We start from the raw sequence: 24226 nt of genomic DNA, 5'->3' as shown, positions 1-24226 counted from the left end.
CGTCCTTTTTCGAGATGGTTCTGCTCTGATAACTTTTGAGCTTTACTGTTTGTATGCGCTACTGTATATTTCTTCTTAAAGTGTCTGTGTTTGTGTGTGTGTGAAAGAAGGGAGGTTTGGTGGCGTGTCGCGTATGCTCGCTTTGGTGGTTTACATGTTTCTTTTTTTTTTTGTTCTTTTTTTGTTTGGTGAACGCATCGCGGACCGTTGGCAGTTGTGACAAGGTAAAAGATGCATGGATTCAAACTTTTGGAAAGTCCGCAGTGGTCCCACGGCTAGTCGGAGGGTGCTGTATCGTCGGAAGGGAACGGAAAAATGAAGCTGTAGCAGATGCGGCTAGGTCGAGGCCGTACGGGAACTATCCTGTTTTTCGTGGGTTTGTTTTTGTGAGGGGTAATATGGGGGGTGTTTATTTGTTTTAAACGACTGTTCTGGAACGTTAATAGCGGCTGTGGGCCACCTTTCTTTCGTCTCGTGGAGAGTAATTATTTCTTGGAAATAATTGGAGGGAAGTCTGTGTTGCTGTTGTTTTCTTTCTAAAGGCCCTGCTTTTCCAGTAGAGCTTTAGGGCATTTTTTTTTCTTATCGTATACGCTGGGTGCGACTAACTGAATAGTTTGGCGGACTTTGTGGATAAGAGAGCGAGACATCAGACCTTGTTATTTTTCGTACTCGTGACCTCGACTCCACATGTAACCTGATGTGTTTTTGAGCCGACTTGGTGTACAGGTGTTTCAAAGGATTCCTTCTGTATCCGTGCCTCTCTTGTGAGCACACAAGTTTCCGTTCGTCAACCTCCCAACATCCCGTCTGTACTCGTATACTTTCGGATAATAGTGAGGTTTAGTATTGCGTATACGAGACAGCGCAAGCGCTGTACGTTTGCGTTAGCGTTGCGTTGCGCTCTTCACGCTGCGCATGCGCGAAGTCGCCATGCGCCAATCCAAAGCCGCAGTTTGGGCTCCGCGGACGCGCATTGTGGAACCCGCAACGCTGAAGCAAACGCACGGGGCTTGCGTTCGCTCGTATACGCGATACTAAAACTTGCTAGTGGGAACTTTTGAAAACCTGTACCGTGTTGTGCGTACCGCGCTACCGGAACCTTTGAAGCATGCTTTTAACCGCGCGCGCGGGTGATACCGTGACCACGAAGCGCGCGCTTAAAAGCACGCCTCAGCCTCCGACTCTCCGGTGGTGCGGTACGGGGTACACGGTAACGGTTTGCTAAAAAGTCACTAATAGCGAGTTTTAGTAGACCGTGTTTCCCGCTCCGCTAAGCCCCTCCGCTACCCGGAACTTTACAGCCAAGGCCATCGGCGCGCAGGCGCAGTGGCGGTTTCTTCGTAGCGGAGGGCTAGCGGAGCGGGAAACACGGTCTACTAAAACTCCCTAATATCGGTAACTTTTGTGTGTCTGTACCGTTATGGCCCTTGTGCAGGGATGCTTTTTACGAATGAGCAGCTTTCGCGAAGGAAAGGGAGCCAGCTATTTCTGGTGCTGCGTATAAAAACAGAAGAAATTAAAAAAGAAAAACGGTTTCCTTTTTTGTTAAATGCAGGAGGACAGACAGAATGTGCTGCGTACGTGTTTTGAGCTGCGCTGGGTGTCAATTTACGAGCCAGGAAATCAGGCTGGCGGTACAGATCCAAGAGGCGTCGCGCTAGGTTCGAGGAGGAGGAGGAAAGAAGGAGAGAGAGGAGGAAAGAAGGGAGAGGAGCATTAGAAAGAGACGGGTATCACAAATAAACGTGATACCTTAAGCCCAGCGCAGTCGCACACTATTCATATGATACATCACATCAAAAGACATGGTGTTCGCTGTAGTCATGGTTACACGATTATCTGCGTAATCGCTTCAAGTATGTTCGAAGCACGTTGTCTTTACACAATTGTATGTTCCAAGCCTTTTGTGTGATGTATTGGCAGTGCGAACGCGAACACCAAGAAACTGCCCCACCAGCGGCACCTGTCGGGAGACGATGCAACCGATCGGAATTTTATGCTACTACTACTCCGCGCTGTCAGCGGGTTTCCAAGACCTGTCCATGAAAGGGCTTCCGAAGTCGTCGGTCGCGCCTCGACTGCCTCGACTGCCTCGACCTTGCTTCGCGGCTGCCGGCCAAAGGCGGAGGAGACGTCGGCGAGCAGGACGACTCCTTCTCCTGCGACGCTCCTCACGTTTCGAGAAAGTCGACCTACGCGCGCTCACCGTCGTGGTGGCGTTTCCTTTTTCTTGCTTTGCCTGTTTTAAAATAAAATATAAAGATAATCGGCACAGCCACATTCTTTTGCGTGGTCGAGGCAGACATCTGGCTCGTCTTTGTCCTTCTGCGCGACCGTGGACTGGACGACGCGAGGCGCGGTTCCGTTTTCTTGAACCGGGATTCGAACCCCTCGTCGCCTGCGAGTCCCGCGGCCCCCTGGGTCGGGGAAAAGGAACCGGCGTCATGGAGGTGTTAGTTGTGAGTAACCGTTGTTTTTGCCGATGTCGTCTGCGCCGCTGCCTAACACTATATACTGCACGCTAAGCCTAACGAAAGAATGCTTGAAACGCTGAGAGCTCAAGAAATGTGAGGCGTGGGCGAGTCGCAAGCATTATTTGTCGCACCGATGGTAATGAGATTGCGAAAGGACGAATTGCGAAACCGGAAACGTTAAGATACGCTAACCCACGCCCCGTGTTTCTTGAGCTCTCGCTTTCTGTATAGAGTCATCCGTCGTCGTTTTTTCTTGCCTTTTTTTTTTCTTTCTTTTTTTTAGCGTGTATAGTTATTGCGAACGTGAATGAACGATGTTCGATGTGGGTTTTATCTGTGGGATATCGCTACAAATGCAACTTATTTTGCTCTTGTCGTTTTCTTTTCTTTTTCTTTTTTTGTAGCGCAGTTCGAGCAGTGGGGCGTCCCCCCCCCCCCCCCCCCCCTTTTTATCATTTAATCGGATTCGTAGGCCGCCTGGATCCTGTTTATGGGTCGAAATATCAATTTACGGAATTGGTTGACCGAGAGATCTAAATAAAACATAGGAAAAAAAAAGAAAAAGCTCTGGCCAACGGGACTTTCTTGTTGTTGTTGTGGGCGTTGGGTTAATGGCGTTTGCGCTCGAATATGTAGTGCGCTTTTTTACTTTTTAGTATTTGCTTATTAAATTTCTTACGTATTTTTCGAGGTCGAGCGAGTCCGAAGCGACTCGGTTGGTTCATCTCGCTTTTTGGAGCAACTGAACACGTTTCTCGACAACGTCGAAATGGCAGTTGCAATGAGTTCATTTTGTCGACAGGTTCGCGGTGTTCATAGCCTAAGGTGTGCTCGTCCGTACGGTATAGTAATTTAATTTTTGTGGGATGAAATTTAACTTTTGTAGATCATCCTGGCTTGCGAAGTTTTACGCGCTTGTGACACTCACCTTACCCCGCGCAGTTATAATTGTTTTTTTTTTCTTCTTAAATTGTTTAACAGTTCATTTCAAACTTACCCGCAACACTTGAACGATGTCTTATCTCACGGCAGCGCTATCCTGCAGGTGGCGGCCGAAGAACTGTGGCATGACGTAGCGCTCAATGGAAACAGCCCATGGCAGGGGAGGCACCTCGCTAGACCGAGGGCACCGTAGCAATTTTGCACCGATAAATACTTACCGCCACCTTTTTTCGCGAAGACGAATACGTGCCTTTGAAAACAGTCAATGATTGGATGATTCAATCGGCAAGCATTTGATACTTTTACCGAATGAGGCAATAAAAAAAAGTTTAGATCGCCTGGCAGCAAAATGTAAATCAATGAATCAACCAATCAATCAATAAGCTTTATGTTACGAAAATTTATGGAGGGAAATCCAGACAGAAAGCTGTCACAAACAGCTTGACTTGGTCTGTATTCCTTATTACATTGGCAGCAGGAACTTTCGATAAATACACATAATAAAATATACGCACTGATAAAAAGAATACAGCACACGAACTCTGCAAAGAAAGGTTAATAAGTTAAGGCCCTATTTTACACACACACAAAAGTGCAGACGGAGGTATTATTTTCATTTAGTGTGCGTATGTTTATGGTGTTTGTGAAACATCCGTTTGATAAGATTTGTATTATAGCATAGAGACTGGAAATTCTAGTTCGTACAGGATCGAGGAAGGACGCCTGTTTCTGTGCGACATCTGCTAATACTGCATTCATGCCTTGTAAGTCCTGAATGAATGTATAAAAACTCTACAAATATTGGAGATGAGGTGTTGTTCCCGGTCAAGCAGCGATTTCGTCCTTGAACGAGCGACCTCCCCTTCTCGGACTGTTCCATTGAGCGCTACGTAATGCAGCAGCAGTTTTTCGGCACGCTGCCGCCAGGGTGGCGCTATCATGAGATAACACACCGTTGGCGTGTTCCAGATAAGTTTGGAGAGCACTGTGCTTGGTCGCCAAGTTGTTTCAAACACTCTGAGATCGTTCCACGGATCGCGTGCTTTGCTAAGCGGGTAACAAAAAAAAAACATTTATTTCAAAACAAATTTTGAAATAATTTTCTACAGGCGCTTCTTTCTAAATATAATATTTGCACTTGTTCACTAACTTGTCCTTTGTGAGCGGTTGATGATACATAAATATATAAAACATTGCCAACAATTGGGGGGGGGGGGGGGGAGGTGTCCGTGACATTTCTGGGTGCATTGTTTGTTGGCTATTGCTCTAAAAACGAGGTCATCTTCCAAACCAATGTATGAACTTCACAGTGGCATGTTTATTGCTCAACGACGTACAACTGTACAGGATACATATTTTTTTCTTCTCTTGCTGCACTGTGCTCATAATTTTCTTTACTTTTTAACAAAGTCGTTGCATAACTTAGCTTGATTTTTCTGAATTTAATAGTTCGATTCCGTGCGTAATTAGTCTAGGAAATTTGTTCTGAATCTGCGCTGTTGCCAGCCGGCAACAGCCAGGTGGCGCCAGCAGAGTGAGGGCCCACGGCTATACTCTTTCCTGTTGTAACTTTGCAAAGAGTGAACGATAAGCCCCACATTGCGTGCCGAGAGCTCTCCTTATGCGCTACATATACGAGCGCAACGCACACATATTGGGGCATGACGCAGCGAAAGGCCTGATACTTCTTCGCAGTAAAAGCGCACCGGTGACACGTAGTCACGTTCCGATTGACCTGCTAGGGCCGTAGCTTCCGCCGTACTTGCATGTTATTCGATCACGGCTCCCTGGCCTACCCAGTATTTCTTGCTTCAGACGCTAGGCTAAGCGGCGCCACCAGAGGAATGGCTCACGTTGGAACAACGCAGCGGCCACTCCGAGGCATACCCAATGTTTCTTGCTTCAGTCGCTAGATATCGCCAAGCCAAACAGCATTGCACGTTGCCTATCGCAGGTAGCTTACGAGCGTCTCCGACGCCAGAAACGAAAGATGTTTCATTCATCTATGACCGCCTTTTAATGGGCTATCAAGGCAAACAATTTCCGGTTTCTAGCCCTTCTTGCTGCGGACAGATCGAGTCAGTACTCTAAAAACAAGATGTAGAACTTTTTTAGTGTAATTGTACTAAATAATTAAGACCACGCAATAAAAAAAAAAATCCCTTGGCAGTAGCATAAACCAGCAAGTTGGTCCTTAAGTTTAGTTTTATTTAGTTTTAGAGCAGTGCGGAATCGCTCTACTCGTCTGCAACTATTTTTCGCCGAGCTTTCAAGGACCGGTTCTGGCTTCGAAGCCCAATCTTTCGCTTTGTCGCACCAGATGAAAGGCCTAGAATTGTGTAGGGTTGACTTTCATTGCTATTTAAATTTAGGCGGCATCTGGTGTTTATGCATAAATGTAACTATAAATGCTACCTCTTAATAATAATTAAAAAAAGAAAAACGCTTTTATTTATTTCTTTTTTTTTTGGGGGGGGGGGGGGGGGGGGGAGGTTAACGATTATTCCCGCGAAACATCGGCGACATCAAAGAGATCGTCTGCTTCTGTCCACACAGACGAAGTAAAAACAATAACAATATAAGAAAGGAGTACGAGTCCAGAAAACTCGGTATTTAGGATACTATGCAAATGAGCGTTAAGGGCTGCTCTGTCGTATTCACCTCCCTGTTTTACGAAGCGCATGCAGCGCACCCAAGGCTCAGGAGTTTGTTTTCTTTTTTTTCTGTTTCTCCCCTCCTTTTTTTATGGTCGGGCAGTGCCGAAGCTTGCCCATTTCGTAACTGTTCAACGAGCCTTAGTTACCAGCCAGTTTTAACTATATATACAACTACCGTGAAGTGTGGTTTGCCGCTGGTATACCAAAAAAAAGTGAGTCTTATTTCAGCTAAAGGGGCACTCAACTCTACCTCTTTTTTTCTTAAGTGCTTGAATAGGATAGTATGACACAAAAAACTACCCTCCTCTCCACCAAAAAAAAAAAATATATATTGCGAGACGCGCGTTTCGCAACGTACATCCTGCGCAATTTCTTTTTTACTAAATCAAAAGGCCATTTAAATTTAGTAACGATTCCGAGGCATCTTTATACAATATAACGAAGTGTAACCCCCCCCCCCCCCCCCCCCCCCATACAAATGCTCAGCCAAATTTCTCGCCCAGGCGAAAAGTTTGAGTCACCGGACTGTGTGCAGATGCGCGGTGTTCCACGCGTGCTAAAATCCCGCTTCACGGCCCATGCACATAAATAGGTGACAGCGCCCAGAAGGTGGCTGTTGGAATGGTCTGTACTCTATATAGTCAAGCCAGGGCTTTTCTGCAAAAATCAGAGCTATGTCAATATTGAATTCATTATATCAGTCTCTTGCAAGCCTCTCTTAGAAGGACCGCCTCGCGGTGACTCCGAGGCGAAGCGCCGGCCTACGGATCTCCAGGTGGCGGGTTCGAATCCCGGTAGATATGCCCGCGATCTGACGGAGGCTTATTGCGAAGAAGGCGCCATGTAACCGAGCTTTCGGTTACACGTCAAAAGATCCCCAGGTAGTCGAAATTAATCCTCAGGCGTGCCAGATGCCCGCTATTGGTTTGGCTAGGGTGCCTACATGTTTCCGCCGCTCCGCTGTTTAGGGTGGCGACAACGTTTGTGGTACCTGTTGCCGACAAACCAGTGTTGCCTACCTCGTTACCATGGCAAGCTCCGCTGTTTTTGTCGACCATTTTGTCACACTCGCCGGTCGTGCGCTCGGACTACGCCGCTAATCCTTGTTAGTGCTAAGGAGCGCTCACCGCTCTCGTTCCGACGGCGAGGTTTCGGCGTTGAATGCCGGTTTGTTGCGTTCCATTTTGTCGCGGGAACTCGCGTTTCGATAAAAGCAACGCACACTTCCTGCTCGCAACTTCAAAATATGAAACACCCGAAAAAAGAAAGCGACAGCCACGACCACCGCCATGCCGCTGAGCCTCCGACTCCTCTTATGAACGGACACGGAAGTGGCCTCACAGTGTTGCCTGTGTGTCGAGACTACAGAAACTCAACGTTGTGTACGTTTAGCGAACTAAGAAGTGGGAAAAAATGGCGGTGGGAGAGGATCTGGGAAAGGGTAACAAGAAGTTGGCGCCACCCTAAAGCGGAGCGGAAACATGTAGGCACCCTAGGTTTGGCACGTAAAACCCCAAATTTAACTTTGACCCCTATTAGATTTAAAAGATTATTTCAGTTTCCCTGCGCTGTATTTGTCTACTCCAAACAGGTACTACGATGGAGACAATTCTATTATCCGTCTTCAGCGCGCTGCCATCTTTATCTAGTTGGCTGTGAATCGCGGTCTGAGCAGGCGCAGATACTCTCTCCTGTGATATATCAGACGCCGCACGCGCGTTCACCGTTCAGTGACGGCATTTTTCGCCTAGACGATGAACGACGAATAGAAGCGTAAAGAGACGAGGCCTTGAGCCAATCGTGGTTTCGTCGCGGACGTGAGGCAGGGCTGTTTTCGCCGCTCGGCGTTCGTATGGCTACACTGGTCCCGACTCCCAACGCGACCGAAGGTGGCGGAAGCTACCGCCCGTTACAAAGGGTATATCCATAAGCATCCATCCATCCATCCGAAGGCCAAGTCCTAACTGGACGGGGTTTGTTCTCGAAACATTGTCGCGCAGGGCAAAGAGAGCCCACCTCTGGCGACAATGGACGCCGACGAATTTGTCCTTGCGTGAAAGAAAACAAGTTGCCGGACGTCTCGTCGGCGGGTCCGAAAGTTTACCGTCTCACGCGCCCGCATATACCCTTTTCTTTCAATGATGTCCAACTATGTGGACTCAAGTCGTGACGTGTTGGCGGAGCGGCCTTAGAAAGTATGTCCTTGTGGAACGACCGGGAATGACAACAACCGCTAGTCCTCTGGAAGGTCTGCGCTTTGTCTTCCGTCTGCTTCCGGTGACGAGGGCGACGCGGAAGCAGATCTTTAGCAGAACCCCGTTTTATGTGAAAATGAAAGAGGCGTCTTTTCACGGACTTGCGTGGCTGAGTCGCGAGGACGTGGAGACAATTATGCGACGCTACTGTGCGTCCGAATAGGAACGAGCTTTTGTGTTTGCTATCGCGTAAAGGTGCTGCGACTCTATGGCATAAATGCAGAAAAGAAACGGCATTTGTTCAGCTTCCAACTATCTTGCTACTGCTGCGTGAGGTAGAGTACTACGCTGTGGTGTCCCACTATCTTTTTAGCGGCCTCGGCCTGTCCCTGTCGTTGTCTTGTCGTTTTCTTGCTGCTGTGTTGCATGAGGTGCCTTGCCATTGATGCACTGTCACTCCGCCTTGAAGCAGTGATACAGTATTATTCTATATTGTTGCATCTTAAAAATGTGTAAAGTGTCTACCTTCTGAGTTCCGAATACTTGAGGGAATTGAACACTTCGAGCTTATAATTTACGCCATAATTTGTTAAAGATCTAATTTCAACCTGGTTGTTTTCAAAATCTTCGAGTTCCTAGAGTTCTATATTCAATTAGAACTATAAAAAAATAAGCTAGCAATATTATTGCGCACAGGAGTTTGCGAGAACAAAAACTGGCATCGTGCTTCAGATGACGTCATATGGGACCTTTTGACTTGACTAGAAATAGATTTAGCTCTTATCTATGTACTTCACTATAGGGCTTCAATTTTGTTTCTAAAAATAAATTCAAAGCACATTGAGACAACGCTGTAACGTGGTTCGTCTTGAAGAACATGTCTTAGGTGCAAACATCGAGTAACATAAGACCTTACTCAAGCTGAAGTACGATTCTTCCGCACTTATGTCTCGGGCAGTATGTATAATGCCCGCCGACCTTGCGCATAGTCGAGGTGGTTCACGTTCAACGGCATTTTTTCCAGAACTCGCAAAAAAAATATGAAACCCGTTTCATGTTGTTTTTTATTATTATTATTTCGGTGTAGACAAAATTTTAGCGGAGAAGCAACGTTCTTCTTTTTCCCGCCATTAAAGGGCGAACATACGTTCCGTGTAGCGCTTTCTTGTTCCTTCCTTTCTTTCTTTTCGCTGTTGCTGCAGCGTGGATGTTCCGTTTGTATGACGGAGTTCGAAACAACAACCCCAAACCGACTTCGGCTCAGAGTAGGAAACGCGGCCCTAGAATGGCCGTGGGATCATCTGTGCGCGTGTGTGTGTGTGTGTGTGTGGCGGCGCCGCGTCTTGCAAGCAGCGTGCACGCGCGTTGTTGATCGCACCGTCACGCATCACGGAGAGAGATCTTTTCTGGAAACACGCAGACATCATTTCGGGGAGTTTTTCTTCTTCTATTCCTTCTTGCGTTTCTTTTCTCAAGCATTCGTACAACGACAGGTTTCTTGGGACGCGTGCGGCGCCCTGCTCGCGTTTTGCGGTACATGGAGGGCAGAGCTTCCGGGACGTGCTGAATTGAGACATAAAGTTCAATGCGAACTAGAGGAAAAAAAAAACAGTAACAGATATACTCTGAGGAGCGCGGGAAAGGTGAGGAACGGAGGGAGGGTGGTGTGAGGAAATAAGGGGGGGGGGGGGGTGGAGGAGGGAGATGGTAAAGAATAAAAATAAAGCAAACTGAGAATTTTAGAGAAAAAAAAGAAAGAGGGGATCAACAAACCGAAGTAGTATACGGAAGGATGTAGCCTGAAACGACCTGTAAGACGCGACTGCTCTTGGTTTCATACGTTGTTCTGAAGTTTGTCTGATATGTTATTTCGCGATTATTTATTTATTCGTGGTGGAGGGAAAGGGGGGGGGGGGGCGTTTGGTCTTTTGAATAGGGAAAAGTTTTCCACCGCATTATTTTTCTTCGAGCGGTAAGCGAGGGTTCAGGGAGCCTTGGAGGTCTTGATGACGCAGTCCACTGAGCAATTTTTCTTCGATTACATTTTTTCGGGGCATGCGGTTCCTTTTATGCCTTTTGGGAGCTTTTGGTTGCGGTTTCTGTTCCGGAGTAAACATATCTGCTACATCGCTTACCTTATTCGTCTCCGTGTTCAACCACCACTAGGTCTCTTCGACGTTGTTTACGGACTCCCACGGTGGTCTAGTGAAGCCTTCGCAAGAGTTCATGATTTTTTTTATTTGAAGCTCAATTCCATTAAAGCTCTTCTATAAAATCGATGGATAAACTGGCGACATCTTTCTATTTTATGAAAGTCCTTTCAAAGTTAGTGGCCCTAACATCAATTACATGATGCGTATGACAAGAAAATCTCGCCGATCAAATGACCTGACACATACATCTAAATTCACAAGCCGCCTTGCTCAGACAAGTCTGTACTACGTTTGGAGACGGATTATGGTTATCTGGAACGCGTAATATGATACTATAGCCGGTGACAAGTTCAGGAACGAAGTGGAAGCTCCTACCACCCCTTTCCGCTTCAGCGGAGCGAACGGTGGAGAGGAGGTTGCCACCTCTCCAGCGTTCGCTCTACTAAACTGGAGAAATGGGAGGAGCTTCCGCTTCATTCTTGAACTGTCACCGACTTATAGTTACAACCAATGACGTTCACGTGTGACTCCGACTAAGGACACCTCGGCATTTAAATTTTAAGGTAGCCTATAGCCTAAATTGGATTCTTTATTACCAAAAGTATGTTATAGTTCAGCAGATGTTAAAGGTTTTCTAAAAGAAATGAATCGCACAAGGCATGCATACCGAAAACAAATGAACATAGCAATGTGCTTTCAGCGACGAAGTGTGCAAAGGAGTGATATAGCACTCAGAAGGTTTGTTTTTAAATTTATTCTTTGTGCTCTTTGAATAGGAAGGCGTTTCGTCGACGTAAAGACTGCAAGGGCTTCACGTTCGAACAGTCAAAGATCTCAGCTTTTAAAGGGACAAAACGAACCTTTCAATCATTAATTAAAAAAATAATAACCAAACTTTTTTTTAATAGTATATCCTTGATATTGTCACGGGTAGTGACCAATAAACAATAATAAACAGAAAGAAATAAACGTTTAATGTGGCGAACTTGTGCCAAAAATAAAAAGGGTACAAAAGATAATAACGGAGCGTCGCGGGCGTCGGAGTCGGCGTAGCAGCAGAGTCGAACGCTGGGCGAAAACTGACTGCGGCCCGCCACGCGGAGTCCCTTATGTACGCGCGTTGGGTTCTGGAACAATCGGCCTAGATTGTTCGGCGACTGGAACATTCGGAACTCGATCTGACGAGAATGTTCTCGAACTCACGAGAACGCAATGAAAGAACAAATAAAAGAGCATTCCACTAACTGGACTCGAACCCAGACTTTCTGCGCGACAGTCAAGCACGGTAACCACTCGGCCACGCGTGCGGTCGCTCGCCGACGAGCGTGGCATTACTCCCCCCTTTAAAAAGGCACCGTCTCGATGCCACGTAAAAGGCAACAAAACAGAGCGAAACAAACAAGAAATGGGAACATACGGAGGCTCGCGAAACACAATCGTATCAAGCGGTGCACAAGATCACAGTTCGCAGTCTTATCGCGCGTAGTGCGGCTTGAGGCGCACGACGTGGACGACTTCCGGTCGTGGAGCGCGGCGTGATGAAGTCCGTATTCCGTCGGGCATCACCTCGTAGTTCAGATCCCCGAGTCGACGAAGTACTTTGTAGGGTCCGAAGTAGCGCTTTAGGAGTTTCTCACTGAGACCACGGCGGCGGATCGGTGTCCACACCCACACCCTGTCTCCGGGCTGGAAGTGGACGTCCCGACGACGAAGGTTGTAGCGGCCAGTGTCGACACGTTGTTGGGCTTGAATACGGTGTCTGGCGAGCTGGCGGACTTCTTCTGCCCGTTGGGCAACCACCTGGGCGTCGTCGCTTCCGTCGACAGCCGGTTCGTGGGGTAACATCGCGTCCAGCATTGTCGTTACTTTACGACCATGAACCAGTTGGAAGGGTGTCACCCCGGTGGTCTCTTGCACGGCCGTGTTGTAGGCAAATGTGACGTATGGCAACACCTCGTCCCAGGTCTTGTGCTCCACGTCGACGTACATGGAGATCATGTCGGCGATGGTCTTGTTGAGTCTCTCCGTCAGCCCGTTGGTCTGCGGGTGGTACGCCGTTGTGCGCCGATGGCTGGTGTGGCTGAGACGAAGGATTTCTTGCGTCAGCTGGGCCATGAACGATGATCCACGGTCTGAGATCAAAACTTCGGGAGCGCCGTGCCGGAGGACGATGGATTCGATAAAGAACTTGGCGACTTCCACAGCAGTCCCTACAGGAAGGGCTTTCGTTTCGGCGTGCCGTGTGAGATAATCTGTGGCGACAATAATCCATCTGTTTCCTTGCGTCGATGGTGGGAAAGGACCAAGTAGATCCATTCCGATCTGCTGGAACGGTACGGTCGGGGGAGCGATCGGATGCAGGAGACCTGCCAGCTTCGTCGGTGGTTTCTTGCGTCGCTGGCACTCGTGGCAGGACCGCGTGTAGAAGTGAACGGTCTTCGGCAGCTTGGGCCAGTAATACCTTTCACGAATTCGGGCCAGCGTACGGCTGTAACCAAGGTGTCCGGACGTCGGGTCGTCATGACAGGCTTGAAAGATCTCCGCTTTAAGGTCGGTGGGGATTACCAGCAGCCATGGTGTGCTGTTGTCTCCGAAGTTCTCCTTGTAAAGTACACCTTGTCGGAGGACGAAAGTCGGCAGGGCTCTCGAGAAGACACGGGGGACAGTACCCCCTCGTCCTTCGAGGTGCTCGATTAGTGCGCGCAACTCAGGATCGTCTCTTTGACGTCGTGACATGTCGTCGGTGTTCACTGCACCTAGGAAGCACTCGTCGTCTTCGTCGTTGCTACTGCCGGAAGGTGTTTCGATGGGGGCTCTGGACAGGCAGTCGGCGTCGCTGTGCTTGCGGCCTGACTTGTAGACCACAGTCATGTTGAACTCTTGTAGTCGTAGACTCCATCGAGCGAGGCGTCCTGACGGGTCCTTGAGGTTCGCAAGCCAGCAGAGCGAGTGGTGGTCCGTGACTACACGGAACGGGCTCCCGTACAAATACGGACGAAACTTCGTGATTGCCCAGACGACAGCAAGGCATTCTTTCTCAGTCGTGGAGTAATTTTTCTCCGCCTTGGACAATGTCCGACTTGCGTAGGCGATAACTCGCTCGGTGCCGTCTTGCACTTGAACCAGTACCGCGCCAAGTCCAGCGTTACTTGCGTCCGTGTGAATTTCGGTTTCCGCATCTTGATCGAAACGTCCTAGAACAGGAGGAGTCTGCAGTCGTCGCTTCAGCTCGTCGAATGCCTGCTGCTGCTTCTCGGCCCATTCGAATTTCTCGGCGTCCTTTGTGAGGTTTGTGAGTGGTGCGGAAATCCTTGCAAAATCCCGGATGAAGCGCCGATAGTAGGCACATAGTCCAAGAAACCTTCGCACGGCCTTCTTGTCTGTCGGTACTGGAAATGCTGCGACGGCGCGAGTCTTCTCTGGGTCGGGGCGAACGCCTTTGTTACTAACCACGTGACCTAGGAACTTCAGTTCGTCATAGGCGAACCGACACTTTGACGGCTTCAGGGTGAGTCCGGCGGTCCTTATGGCTTGGAGAACTGCTCGGAGTCGTCGCAAGTGCTCGTCGAAGTCGCTGGAAAACACTACGACCAAAATGTCACTTAGCTGCCGTCGTTTCGGTCCTGGAAGCTTGGGGTCAATGTCGAGCTGCGCTGGCGCCGTAATGTGTTGCTGAGGCGGCGAGGATTCGTCAGTAATCGCGGTGATTTCGGCGGGGTTTCGGAGTTCCTCGACGTGGCCCACGGCTGCACCTTTCGTGAGGTGTTGCGTTTCGATCCGGAAGTTCGTCACGAGGGCCACAGTCCGCCCATTCTGAAGTTCAGCCACTCCTCTTGCGACGCCTATTCCTCTTTCTAGGAGTAATTGAAGCTTGCCTTCAAGAACAACTTCGCCGCAGGTAGCTACATCGGCCACTACGGGTACGACAACACTTGATCGCGGTGGCAGGTTCACGTGGTCGGCAGCGACTCGGACGGCGGCTGACGCTGTTTGAGGTTTCTCTGAAGACGGATCAGGCTTGCGCAGCGTCAATCTGTTCTCACCAAGGTCGATGACGGCGCCGTATTCACACAGAAAGTCCGTGCCGAGAATAACGTCTCTGGAACAGTCTTGTAGAACGATGAACTTCACAGGGCACGTTTCACCGCGGATTTCGACGCGAGCAGTGCATCTCCCGATGGGTGTGATGAGGTGCCCTCCGGCGGTTCGTATTTGAGGTCCATCCCACGGCGTCGTGACTTTTCGAAGGCGGCGGGAGAGCCTCCCACTCAAGACTGAGTAGTCTGCTCCGGTGTCCACGAGTGCAGATGCGTCGTGGCCGTCGATGACGACGTTTAGGTTATTGGACACCACTGCAGCGGCGTCGTTTTGGTCTCTGGTAGCGTTCGAGTGGGGGTCCCCCGACGTTCGTGGAGGATCTTGTCGTCGGTCGGGCGTTCGCCACACGTCGGTCTTGCGGGGTGCGCGAGGCTCCGGGCAGGCGTACTGGACCTGGTCGTTGTGGCGTCGGTCGTGCTGCGGCGCAGGAGACTGACGTCGGGGCGGCGTGACATAGGTGCGACGAGGGGGCGGTGGCCGTCGGGCCACTGCGGCGTAACTCAACGTCGGTGGTTCCGGAGCCGTGCTGACGAGAACCTCAGGCAGCGCCTGCTGGACTTCTTCCCTGACAATCTCGGCGATTGAGGGCGAAGCTGGGCTTGCGGCGGCAGGTAGAAGTTTCTTGATCTCTTCCCGGACGACGTCTCGGATCATCTCGCGGATGTCGGTGGTGTTGCAGCCGGAAGGCGAAAAGGAACCGACGCCGGGAACTCGGTGATAGTGGGTGGCTCGTGCTAGAAGGGCACGTTCGATGTTGGTGGCCTCCGTCATGAAGCCTTCGACGGTGGTAGGCGGGCTCCGCACAAGACCACCGAAAATGCTTTCCTTGACGCCACGCATCAAGACTCTGAGCTTCTTTGCTTCGGATGCTTCGGGATCGGCGCGGTTGCTCAGTCGCAGGACATCTTCCACGAAGCTAACGATGCTCTCGTTAGGGCCTTGAATCCTCGCTTGAAGAAGCTCTTCCGCGCGTTCTCTTCGGTGTTGGCTCATGAACGTTCTTCGCAACTCAGCCTTGAGTTGCTCCCAGGAGGTGATCGAAGCTTCGTGGTTCTCGAACCAGTTCCGGGCGGTGGCTTCCAAGGCGAAGTAAGCGTTTTGCAGACACTGTTCCGGTGTCCATCCGTTATGACGGGCCACTCGTTCGTACTGTTGGAGCCAGTCGTCGATGTCTTCGTGGCTTTCGCCGTGGAAGGGAGCCGGTGTCCGAGGAGCGACGGGTAGGTAGACGACGGCAGGAGCGGTGGGGGCCTGCGACTGGTTGTCCATCGTCGTCTTCTTCGGCTTGGGTTTGTCCAGCAGCAAACCGTACTCCGGATCCTCTCCCTTGGTGCGGCGACTGGTCCGAGTTTCAGGTTCCGCGCAGAGTGGTTTTCTCAGCGAGCTTGGAGTCGGGCTTGCACAGCGGGTCCTGGGAGGGGAACGCTGCACGGGCATGCGTTACCCCGCACCTCCACCAAAATGTCACGGGTAGTGACCAATAAACAATAATAAACAGAAAGAAATAAACGTTTAATGTGGCGAACGTGTGCCAAAAATAAAAAGGGTACAAAAGATAATAACGGAGCGTCGCGGGCGTCGGAGTCGGCGTAGCAGCAGAGTCGAACGCTGGGCGAAAACTGACTGCGGCCCGCCACGCGGAGTCCCTTATGTACGCGCGTTGGGTTCTGGAACAATCGGCCTAGATTGTTCGGCGACTGGAACATTCGGAACTCGATCTGACGAGAATGTTCTCGAACTCACGAGAACGCAATGAAAGAAAAATAAAAGAGCATTCCACTAACTGGACTCGAACCCAGACTTTCTGCGCGACAGTCAAGCACGGTAACCACTCGGCCACGCGCGCGGTCGCTCGCCGACGAGCGTGGCAATATTACAACTTCTGCCTAACCTGCCTTCGCGCGGAGTGCATGCTTGAAAGAATGTATAGGATTGTGTGCGAGTACATGTTTGTGTGTGTGTGCGGGGGGGGGGGGGGGGGGGGGAGGGAGCTGCACGTGTCTGTATTTGTGTTTGTCCGTCTTGCTCCTTCTGTGTGTCTGCCTGGCTGCACGTGTCTGTTCCTGCCCATGTGCCTGCCTGCGTGTGTGTACGTGCCTGCCTGTGCGTGTGTGTGTGTGTTTGTTGTATGTTTATACAGCCTGAAGTTAGTCTTTTTTAACTGACGACTTGTCTCTCAGCTGTAGATGAGCGATTTAGCCGGTGCAGTACAACCGCCAGCCTGGGGTCTCTAGCGTGTAGCACGCGGTAGTGATACACGACCGCACGCCGATACGCCTGTGTGTGTGCGTCACAGTATGCGCTTACCTGTGGGTCAGTGGCGTTGCCAGGCGAGGGGCTTATGGGTCTTCAGCCCTCCCTCGCCCCCCCCCCCCCTTAAATACAGCAAGCCGACTTTACTATCATATGCACATGCCTCCCCCATCCCTCTCCCTGAAAAAAAAAATCGTGCCTACGTCACTGCTGTGTGTGTGTGTGTCTGCCTGACCGTATGTGTGTGTGTGGGTGTCTGTTTCTACATTTGGCCGTGCGTATGAGAAAGAGGAAGAGGGAGAGAAGAGAGAGAGAGAGAAACAGTCGCCTTGCCAAGTCCATTTCAAACGTCACTCGCGCGTTTCTGCTCCCTCCCATTTGCGCACGCGGCGCCACCTGTATACTGTCGGCTCATTTTCTCTTTCATACTTTTCCGAAGCAATGAATCCTTTGTTCCAGTTAGAATGGAACTTAGTTTCCACTATCTGGGATACCTCTGCCACAAAATTACTCTGCACTCCGTTCAGCCCTAAGCCGACGGTGCGGTGTAGGCTGCGTGATTGTTGAACTAGTGACACGTCTACCTTTCGCCACGTGATCACGCTTCCACCCATAGCCACGCTCAACGAGCACGGCCATGGGCGACGAAATCTTTACAATTGTCCGTCGAGCGCGTAGCTCCCACCGCGCTCTGTCAGCTTAGGGGTGAACGTAATATAGAAATCATTTCAACGCAACTGTAAGGAGCGCACGCACTGCGCGGCGATTGTCCCCAATTGGTCCGCAAGGCCCCCGGTGGTAATCTCTAGCGCACGGCCTCGCTGCGCCGAGTCCCACGTGAGCGCCCCACAATGGGTTCCCGTGCCATAAACGTCCCGAACGCGGTTCCACACAACGGTGTCCTTCGCCAACGCCTCTCTCTGCGCGGCTCTCACGATGCGGGCTGCGTCGTCCACGCGGAGGGCGATGGAGCAACACCTTCGAGACAAGGCCACAGTGCTAGATTTTCTACGTCACGTAAAGAAGGGCCAACACGGGGCGCACCTTGGAACACGAGTTCTGCGTCCACGTTCGGCTGGGATACGTGTTCAATCAGTGCTCTTGCGCTGGCCTCCGATAGGTGACGTAGGACTTCGGCCTCTCCATTTAGGAAGTGTTGGATGGACTATGGAGCCACCAGTGGGGTGAGGAGGCGCGTGCGTGACGTCATGGCCGTGGTGACGTCATGAAGGTCCTTAGGTCTCGTCGTTAGCTAATGTGTCCTGAATAAGACACGCGCTTAGCGCGCCGCAGGGATCGTTGTCTGTTGTTCGATGTCTCGGGGATTTGCTTTCCGTCGTCCTGCTTCTTGAGACAGCCAACGCGACCGACTAAAAAAATTTTTTTTAGAACGTTAGTGGCCCACAACTCACGTAATGAGTCTCACTGAACAGTCAATATGCCGCGACATCATGACAGTGCCTTTTTGATGATACATGAAATAACCTACTTTTTTTTTTCTCTCTTCTGTCGCTGGTTGCTAATCCTGAAGCGACATGAAAGGTCGCCGTCAGGTTCTATTTTAATTTTGGAATCTCTGCGGCAATAGAATTGGTCCCGTTTTCACGAATGGGAAGAAGTGCCCACATGCCATTAGTACGTGAACAAAACGTCACGTGGTGCAAGCTGGCCAATGACTGCGGCGGCGTTTGAGAATGAAGGAATTGGATGCTGCCACACTGGGCGTATTTTTGAGTCCCTGTCTGACAGGTCTGTAGCTTTCATGCGAAGCATGCCCTATGAACCGGACTTGCTATTTTTAGTTCGAGTTAACGAAATTGTCCGTACAGCTTTGTGGGCAGGTGTTTATAGAATATTTTTTTAACGGGAGGGAAACATGATAAAGATGAGCAGCGGACAATGCAGGCTCCATTTTAAATGACACCTGGGCGAAATTAGCCTTGCCGCCGGAGAGATTAGCTCGAGGTTTCCGCCGTTCAAGAGGCCAAACAGTTTTGGGGCAGCGTCTTAGGCCACATCGTTGGGTTTTAGTAATTGGGTTTGTTTTAAAGAGGCTTCGCGAGGCTTCTCTTCTGGTACGCTAAACAACACTGCCCAAGAGCATTTACCATTATAAGGATTACAGCCGTCAATATCTACTGCCTGGACTGCCGCTGCTTGAACGATAAAATATTAGAGAAGAAAAGAACGATTAATGTATGTTCTGCCAATTTGGAAATCGTAAAACACCTGGGTGAATGTAGCAACTGTTTCCCAGATGGGAAAGATGCAGTTGCGTTTTGCAAAGAACATAATTAATTTAAGAGGGTGATTTAGGAGGTAATTAGGATCACGAGTGCCGGAAATTCTATGACCTTGGACGAGGATACTGGAGCGTTTTTGTCTGTCTAGTCACACGTAGGTTGTGACTCAGCTGCCAGTGTATTTTGTGAACGCTTTTTGTCCATCGAGCACTTGTCATTTGGCAATTGCCCTCAGAAGTTCTGTGTCTAAATTTGCGCGAGGCTTTCTCAGTGTCAGCGTGTGTGCCTGTCGTTAGGATGTGTACCGTTCAAATGGAAGATGACAAAGGAGAAGACTGTTGTGAAAGTAAATGGCGACAGTATGGTACGCTGGTTGTGAGAGGGTGGTATGTATGTCCTCCTCATTTGCAGTAGGAATGAGAGGAGGCGACATACCGGCTCATACTGCAGCCAAACGAGAAGATCCTAAGTGAAGCCGGAAGTAGAGGTCGTGGTCGGCTGGGACGCCCCCAAGTCCGTCCAGAAGCGTATTTTGGATTTCGTCATGTTTGTCCTTTGTTTTCCTTGTTCCCCTTCTCCGGGGATTATTATCATCATCCATGGTCCTCTTTGTTCCCTTTATCTGGGTGAATATCCAATTATGAATATCCATCTATCCATTCATCGTCCTTCTTCATGTACTTTATCCTCCCTCCTTCCTCTTCCGCCAGGAGTTTGCTCTACTAACGACTAACTCCTGGTTAGCTGAGTTGGTAGAGTGCTCCGCTACTCTTGAATAGGTTCCGCAATCGATGTTCGGACCAGGCGGATTTTCTCAGTGGCACACCAGTCGCCTAGGGCCGCGAGCTGTGTGAGTTGTGTTCCATCTCAGGTGAAAGTCAGATCGGTTTATTCACTCGTAAATCGCCTTCACCTGGCGGACTTCCCATCCTCTTCGAGCGATTGCCTATCACGCACGCGCACACGTTCAACAAAATTTTCTTTCCACCTGTTTCACTCGAGTTAATCCTTTATAAAATCCTAATTGGAAGCCACCCAAAACATATCTGCTAGTTTTATTCTCAACCTACCACTGCTCAGAAAGCATCATCAGCATGAAAACTACTGTCATTGCCACTCTTCTCCATCCACCAAAGGTTGCTCGCCTTTCTTCATTTGATAAAATTTATTTTCATAATTCCATTCTACGCGACCGATTGCTCGCCCCCCCCCCCCTCCCCCCCCCCCCCCCCCCCCCTTTCCTGTTATTTTTCCCATACGTCCCAGGACTGGAACCACCTTCCAGAGACAACTGGCGCCATCGTAGACTCTGAGCCTTTTATAAATGCCATTAATAATTGCATTCCTGTGAATTGTGCCTAACATGCAACTTGTATTTTTTTTTTCAAATTTTTGTTGTCCTATTTTCTCTCTTCGTATTGCCTTCGGGCCTTGAGAGAACAACAAAGAAACAAAATAAAATTTTGACGTGGTTCTGCATCGAATTTTATTTGATGCGCACGCGAGTGTGAATCCCTTTCGAAGTGTAATAAATTTTAATAGACCGATCTCAGTAAGCGTTCAGCGCATGCGTGATTCCGCCATAGCTTTAGTTGACAGAAGGCAAACGGTCGTGCATGCGAGGGCTCGTGCCGTCCTGTGCTCCACAATCGCAGACCTCCAGCAAGGTTATTGCACTTCCAGAAATACTAATGTTCCCTCGATGCATTGCGGCAGAGGTGGCGGAGTCAAACTGGCTGGTAAACTCGACCTAATATATTTTTTTTTTAATTCGTGACGAATTTAAAGTGTGGATTTTAATTCAGTGTGCGCTTGTGCAGCCTGAGTTCTCTCCAGTACAACGTGATCGCGATCTGTTTTCTGAGCTACGATATCCTTATTTATCCAAGTTTAGAATTTAGGAAATGACCTATTATCGAGTTAGTTTCACTAATCGGCGGGAACTTACGTCACAGTTAAAAGCAGACTTGCACCATCGTTGCCCCTGTAGCGGCTGCAATATCTGCTGAGTCGCTAGGGAGCCTTAGTGCATATCGTTTTGCAATGAAGGATATCGATGCAATAATATTTGCACTTTAAATTTGCAAGGGAGCTAGTGAGGACAGGATTCGTTTACGTCTTCCGTGTCTGAAGCATACACGTTTTTACAGAAAGAAGCACATGGATAACCGTTCGTGCCGGAGTTAGACTGAAGACTAAAGTAAAGTCTAGTAGTTAGTGGTGAGCGTAGCGGAAAGCCGGAACATGTTGGCCACTCTCGTTTAGTCTCGTTTAGTAGGACACTGTTCGGATGAAGGAACGACGCCTCGGGTGCGAAAGAGCGAGGCTCTGTGGTTATCGTGGAACCAAGAACGGATGATTTACCAGCTTTGCCTGTTTAAAGTGATTACTCGAACGGCCTCATGCAAAATCTGATCTTTCACAAAGCGTTGTCAACTCGCGCAAAACATACACGCGAGGCCCGTTAAGTGTGCTATCCCAGCTCGTAATGCACTTCAAAATGTCCTCTCGTGGGCACATCGGGCGTATGCGGCCATAACGCTGGCTGCGAGACTTTGCGTTTCCTTGTACTTTACATATACGCCCACGCCTTTTACAACCTCCAACTTAACGACCTGCAGCTCTCTTGTTTCTTGAAGACGACTTGAGCGCAGAGACGTTCATCTAGGTCATGTTAGAGGGAGGTCCCGTTACGACGTTTCCTGTCGCACCCGACATTCAGTAAGGTCGCAAAGCTGTAATTACCATTTGGAAAAAAAATCACCATTAGAGAATGCACTATTATAGTAGGTGGCCGCAAGAATGCCGACTGCCGTGAAAAATAAAGGACGGAAAAATAATGTCCGGTTCTTCTAACTGACGAGAGCCAACGGTGAACTAATACAATTAACGACATAATGTTAAAAAAAAAAAGAAAAAGGTGGACGCTCAAGATGTGTGAGCGTCCACCATGATGATACCAGTTCAGCTGTCGCAGTACTCAACGCCAATTGCCCCCTCCTCAACGATAAAAGGCACCGCTGTATAAGACGGGTACTATCGCGGACAATATGAACTGAAACACTCCTTCGCCCAGCCCGGTAGGCACGCATCTTTGGCGTGCCTACCGGGCTTTGAGGGAGCTGTAATCCGAACTACAATAAATTTTTTCTTTTATGCATTCGAAGGCCTGCTGCTCTGCGGTGCGCAATTGACGCTGCACGAGTCTGCCATACTCTGCAGGTGTTGCCACTAAAGGTCCCAGATAAGATCTTCCTACGAGCAGTGACATCCTTTGAAGCACCGACTGCGTGACGATGCAGGTCTTAGGAAGCGGCTGGTGGCGCACAGCAGAAGTCTGAACTGAATGACGCCATGAAGTTCCGGTGGAATGCGTTTCGTCATTTATATTGGTTCTCGTTACTTCTAAAAGAAATATGGCAAATTGTTTGGCAATTTTCTTGCATATGCGAAACAGCATCATAAACGTTTAGTGATACTGAGTTTCACGTGGGTACAATCAAGCGATAGTACCGCTAATCGGGCTGATAAACCCATGGCTATCTGCACAGCCTTCCATATTCTGGAGCTCCTTTCCCTCAGTGCGCTCAGGTGGTCAAGCTCCTCCTCGCCTACCCCTCTGGTCACGTGACCTCCCTCGTTAACCAATCAGCATCGAGCTTCGCGGCCACGCTCGTCGGGCTTCACGAAATGCTGATCACCTAGCCAAAGAACGTTTTACGTTAATAGAAGTAGCAAGGGACTTTAGTTGCCACAGCTCGGTGAACGACGAAGCTGAAAATATGTTTGGACGTAAAAAAAAAAGTATCCGCTGTTATACTGAGCATGACGTAAGCACCTGAACCGTCATGATCCTTGTTACAGTCAGTGGCAGACACGGCACTTACTGGTTTTCTTTTTTTTGCTTTTAAGACCAAACTTTTTTTTTTTTTTTTTTTCAGCTCGTCATTTGTCGAGTTTCCTCCGTATATATTACAACGATTGACTTTCCCCCAGGGCTTTCCAAGAAAATAGACGCACATAACTTTTTTTTTAGTGTAGTCCTCGAAGGTAAACCCTTGCCTGCATGTCCTCGAACAACGGTCTAGTGAGTGCGTTAATAGTGTGGAAGTTTAGGGTATGAGACGTCAGACGAGGGCGAGAGAAGCCGCTCTTTTTGTTCACGCGCGCGGCGGATCTGGAGCGTGTTGGAGACGGTTGGCGTTCCGCACGCGTCGAGGCGACACTGATCGCGTGCTCCCGCGTGGTCCGAGCACGCCTACGATGCAACGCCCTGATTCCCCGAATGCGCATCTCCGGTGGCGCGGTTGAGACTCGCCTTTTGTCCGAGCGGCTGGTGCTTTGTTGTTGTTGTTGTTGTCGTCTCCACCCCCAACTTTTGTTCTGTCGTCTTTAATGTTTTGTTTTTGTGCTAGGGACAGAGCTTGAAGCGCGAAAGCGTCACCCCTGATGAGTAATAGCGACGTGCAGATGCGCACATGGTTCAGTTACCATTGGTTTGGCAACAGTGTGGCCCTTCGAGCACGGGCTGTATGGGGCTTGACAGCTCCGGTCCTTCGGCGACCGTTTTGAATATGAGTCTATTTATATTCGTTTAAAGGGGCACTTTGTCTTCAATATCCTCTGTTCCATATTTATATACATGTACGCCTATATGTCCCTAACACATTTTTTTTTTTTTCGGGTACACCATGGAGCGTATGGTCCCATAGGGATTCTGAAATCTAAGTTGAAAAGACTGCTACTACCTGCTGCGCAGTTCTTTTTTTTTTTTAATGATAACTAATGCATATCAAATTGCTTCTATGAATACTTGGCGGGAAGGAAGAATTTGAATACCTATAAAGCTGTTCCATGAAATGTTCCGATTATGGTGTCCAAATATAATGCAGTAACTGAAACATATATAGTAATTATGTGGTCAAGTGACTGTCCTTGTGCTACTGCATCCATACATTCATGGAGCACAAGTAGCTATGAGGATCAGTCTTCAATTATTTCTTAATCACCCAATGATATCTTGTTTTCATATAGGGAGTAGGCAATGAAGAGGATTGACTGAAACGTAGTGGACTTTTTAAGCAAAAGCATTTTGGATATCACACGAAAGAAACTAGTTTCGAATAACCGGTGTAAAAAACAATTTCAATATTGCTAATTGATGTAACTTATTATCAGTAATTTCGTGGCTCTTAGGGAGTACTGTGC

General features: G+C 49.1%; 1 protein-coding gene across 1 annotated transcript in view; it reads left to right on the top strand.

The window, feature by feature from the left end:
- The first annotated feature begins 2047 nt into the window (after positions 1-2047).
- Positions 2048-24226, top strand: part of LOC115327540 (hillarin) — a 38075-nt gene continuing 15896 nt past the window's right edge. Inside the window, exon 1 of the mRNA XM_040498725.1 lies at positions 2048-2462. Coding sequence (XP_040354659.1) covers positions 2448-2462 — 15 coding nt within the window. The 5' untranslated portion in view covers positions 2048-2447. The remainder of the gene's footprint in view (positions 2463-24226) is intronic.

This window comes from Ixodes scapularis, unplaced genomic scaffold (genome assembly GCF_016920785.2).
Source record: "Ixodes scapularis isolate PalLabHiFi unplaced genomic scaffold, ASM1692078v2 PGA_scaffold12__126_contigs__length_90152505, whole genome shotgun sequence".
Classification (NCBI taxonomy): domain Eukaryota; kingdom Metazoa; phylum Arthropoda; class Arachnida; order Ixodida; family Ixodidae; genus Ixodes; species Ixodes scapularis.
Note: the sequence above shows the minus strand (reverse complement) of the source record. Positions and strands in the feature narration are given on the sequence as shown.